Here is a 4,598-nt window from a genome sequence, read left to right as displayed (position 1 = left end):
CCATGCAACTGATGCTACGTGGAGTAAACGGGTTGCACTGATCACCCAGCGGGCTCGAGTAGGAAACCCCAGTCGCCCAGGAATCTTGGAAGTGATCATGGACTGGCCAGAAGGCAAAGATTTTGGATTATCACCAGAGGAGGAGGTGACACGTGCTGAAGAAGCCCCACCCTATAACAAACTGCCAGAAAATGAGAAAAAGTATGCCCTGTTTGATGATGGGTCCTGTCGCCTTGTGGGAAAGCACCGGAGATGGAAGGCTGCTGTATGGAGTCCTACATGACAAGTAGCAGAAACCGCTGAAGGAGAAGGTGAATCAAGCCAGTTTGCAGAGGTAAAGGCCATCCAGCTGGCCTCAGAAATCACTGAACGGGAGAAGAGGCCAGTGCTCTGTCTCTATACTGACTCCTCGATGGTGGCAAATGCCCTGTGGGGCTGGCTGCAGCAATGGAAGCAAAGCAACTGGCAGTGCAGAGGCAAACCCATCTGGGCCGTCACATTGTGGCAAGGTATTGCTGCCCGGGTAGAGAACCTGGTTGTAAAGGTACGTCATGTGGATGCTCACGTCCCCAAGAGTCGGGCCACTGAAGAACATTGGAACAACCAGCAGGTGGATCAGGCTGCCAAGATTGAAGTGGCTGAGGTGGATCTGGACTGGCAACATAAGGGTGAACTATTTCTAGCTCGGTGGGCCCATGACACCTCAGGCCATCAAGGGAGAGATGCAACATACAGGTGGGCTCGTGAGTGAGGGGTGGACTTGACCATGGATGTTATCATACAGGCTATCCACGAATGTGAAACATGTGTTGCAAACAAGAAAGCGAAGCGGGTAAAGCCTCTGTGGTATGGGGGACAATGGCTGAAATATAAATATGGGGAGGCCTGGCACTCCCACAAACCCATCAAGGCAAGCGCCATGTGTTTACAATGGTAGAAACAACAACTGGCTGGATGGAAACATACCCTGTCCCCCACGCCACTGCCCGGAACACTATCCTGGGTCTCGAAAAACAAGTCCTGCGGCGACATGGCACCCCAGAGAGAATTGAGTCAGACAACAGGACTCATTTCTGAAACAACCTCATAGACACCTGGGCCAAAGAGCATGGCATTGAGTGGGTGTATCACATCCCCTATCACGCACCAGCCTCTGGGAAAATTGCACAGTACAATGGGCTGTTAAAAACTACACTGAGAGCGATGGGGGGTGGGACATTCAGGCACTGGGATACATTTAGCAAAAGCCACGTGGTTAGTCAACATGAGGGGATCTGCCAGTTAAGCTGGCCCTGCCCAGTCAGAAATCCTACATACTGTGGAAGGGGATAGAGTCCCTGTAGTGCACACAAAAAATATGCTGGGGAAAACAGTCTGGGTTATTCCTGCCTTGGGCAAAGGCAAACCCATTCACGGGATTGCTTTTGCTCGAGGACATGGGTGCACTTGGTGGGTGATGCGGGAGGACGGAGAAATCCAATGTGTGCCTCAAGGGCATTTGATTTTGGGTGAAAACAGCCAATGAACTGAATGGCACAATGTGAACTGCTATATAATATTGTGTGTCATCTCTGTGTTGTATCAATGATGTCAGAGTACGAGCCTCCCAATCCATGGAAGATAAACTGTGAAACAAGCAAAGTACAGCAGTGATGGAATGATGGCTGACTCGGTATGCAGCAACCCAACGCCGCGCACACTATCTCTACCACCCTGAAAGACTGATATGACAGATGGACCCCAGAGTCATGGACTGGGTGAACTCAATGGACATTTTAATGGACATTTTAATGGACATTTTCCAGGGAAGGTCCATGACCTAAGGGAATGATGTCTGTGTATTATGTTAAAGGATGGGAAGGGGAGGGGTGGTGATTGGTAAGGTTGTATTGCATCATATGGGACCTGGGCATGGTGTAAATGGTATGGAATAAGGAGCGTTACCCTTCTGATTCTCTCCCCCATCTATGGGTGGGGGAGTGAGCGAGCGACTGTGTGGGGATGAGCTGCCGGCTAAACCACATAGTGGCTAATTGTTCAGTGCTTCATAGCAAACGCCAGGCATATATCCAAAATATGCCTAATATTACAGTATTGTCGTATGTATGGAAATTAACTTCTAAAAATCCTACTTAGCTGGTACATTTATTCCAATCTAAACAAAGTAACATTCTCCCAGCAGGGTAGAATAATGAAGAAACACCGACAGAAAGTGTTTAATTGCACCTTATCTCAACTGAGTCTGAAGCAAGGAGTTTACCAGCTCTACCTCTGAAAGGGTAATAGATATTTTTTGTCACTTTATATATGCATTTTATTGGTCTTTATTTCTCTGAAAGATAAAGTAAGCTCAAATTCAAGGCTGTCCCTAGTTTGCATCAAGATAGTTATAATAGAAACAGCATTAACAGCAAATTCAAGCGTAAGTAAGGTTCTAGAAAAATACTTAATCACAGAGTAGAAAAGAAAGAAAGAAAAAAGGTAAAGAAGAAAAGCAAAGAAAATTACAACTAAAGATATATATTAACAGTCTGGATTCCTCCATGAATGCATATCACCTTGCTATATGTCCCTGAGAAAGATTGTCAGTTTTAAGACTCTGAAAGTAAATATCCCTTCTCTTTACTTCATTATAATTAACTCAGCCTTGTGAAATTTTCTCTGTTGTAGATACTTCAGCACATCCAAAAAATATACAATACTTGTCAAATATCAATATTGTTTCACCACTATTTTTATGTCACATTTAGTGCTATATTTATTTATTTATTTATTTATTTATAAGTTATTCTGAGTAGAGTCTTACGGACACTTAACCTCTATTCTCAGTTCCATGACTACTGAATATGAGAGGTGGAATCACCTGTGTGGAACACAGCACAGCACCTGAATGGTGCAGCTAAGTGACAAAATGTCTGTCCCAAAGGATGAATATTCTTTAAGGAAGATCAGCAATTTATCTCTGCTGCCCCCATCTGCAACCTCCTCTCACAGTACAGAATTTAACCAAACACTTGAAGGAGAATTGGGCCCTTTGAGAAGCAAATCAAAACCTTCAACAAAAGAACAGGGCTTTTTGTATGAAGAACAAAGCCTATTTGTATGAAGAACAAACCTATCAGGAGAATCAAGGTATCCAAAGACAGAACAAACTCCTTTGGGAAGAGAATAAAAACCTTCAAGAGAAGCATAGGCACCCTTCAGAGGAAACAAAGCACCTTGAGAAACAGCAAAAAGCCCTCCAGCAACAAAATAAAGCCTCAGAGAAGAGGTTCGGGCTCTCAAAGGACAAGAAAGAGCATTTACAATGGAGGAAAAAGCTCTTCAGCATGAGATTTTAGCTTTATGGAAGGAAAACAAGGCCTTCATGGAGCAGTTTAAGGCTCATCAAAAGGACAACAAAGCTGTTCAGGAAGAGGAAAAGGCTCTTTGTGAGGAAAAAAATGCCCTCAGTGAAGAGAAATTGGCCCTCCAAGAGGAGAATGGGGCCCTTCAAGATGAGAAAAAGGCCCTACAAAGTCAGGAGAAAGCTCTCCAAGAAGAGCACAAAGTCCTCCATGAATGGAATAAGATACTTCAAGAGGAGGAATAAAGTAATATACGTAAGGAATCAGGTGCTTAGGGAGATTTAGCAGGAGAGGTAAAGAGTTTACAAAGACAGTAATTTTCATTCTTAGTCAGATATTATGGTCTAGTTTTCATAACAGAATATCAGCAAAAAGTAATGGATAAAACCAGGCATAAAGTTGTCTGTTGGGCTTAGTGCAAAATCCTAGGATGTTTGAAAATAGTGAAACATGCGCGTTGGTATCTTGGATCCCTGATACCTAATAAATTACTGCTGGCAATACATAATGCATATCTGCAGATGTCTGCTTTATTGAGATATTGAATACCACAGAAAACAAGATTCTTATTATAGTATTTCAAAGTTCAGATTAACACAGTTTTCTTACTATAGAACATTGGAGGATATTCATAGAAAAATCTGATTCTGATGTGTCTTGGTTTAACCTGGCAGGCAGCTAAACACCACACAGCTGTTTGCTCACAACCCCCAGTGGGATGGGGATACAATTGGAAAAAAAAGGTAAAACTCATGGATTGAGATAAAGACAATTTAATAGGACAGAAAAGGAATGGAAAATAATAATAATGATAACAGAATATACAAAACAAGTGTTGTACAATGTGATTGCTCACCACCCACTGACCAACACCCAGCCAGTTCCCAAGGAGTGGCTGCACCTCCCTGGCCAACCTGCCCAATTTTTTGTTCAGCATGACGTCATATGGTATGGAACATCCATTTGGACAGTTTGGGTCAGCTGTCCTGGCTGCGCTGGCAGGGCATGAGAAACTGAAAAGTCCTTGACTAGTGTAAGCACTACTTGGCGACAACTAAACCATCAGCTTGTTATCAAAATTATTCTCATCCTAAATCCAAAACATGGCACTATACCAGCTACTAGGAAGAAAATTAACTCTATCCCAGCCAAAGCCAGGACATGATGTAATAAACACAAGGGAGACTTCCACTTTTTACATCTAGACTTAATCAGTAAAATAACGTTTCTGAAAATAATTGGTAGGAAGAG

General features: G+C 43.1%; 1 protein-coding gene across 1 annotated transcript; it reads left to right on the top strand.

Annotated features, from left to right (window-relative positions):
• The first annotated feature begins 2,911 nt into the window (after nt 1-2,911).
• Nucleotides 2,912-3,622, top strand: LOC135312612 (coiled-coil domain-containing protein 70-like). The gene is given in 3 exon segments (XM_064447487.1): nt 2,912-3,015; nt 3,017-3,255; nt 3,258-3,622. Coding segments are annotated over 3 exon segments (708 nt in total).
• The last annotated feature ends 976 nt before the right edge of the window (nt 3,623-4,598 follow it).

Source organism: Phalacrocorax carbo, chromosome 1 (assembly GCF_963921805.1).
Source record: "Phalacrocorax carbo chromosome 1, bPhaCar2.1, whole genome shotgun sequence".
NCBI classification, from domain to species: Eukaryota; Metazoa; Chordata; class Aves; order Suliformes; family Phalacrocoracidae; genus Phalacrocorax; species Phalacrocorax carbo.
The sequence above is the reverse complement of the archived record's forward strand: the minus strand, read 5'-3'. Positions and strand labels throughout refer to the sequence as shown.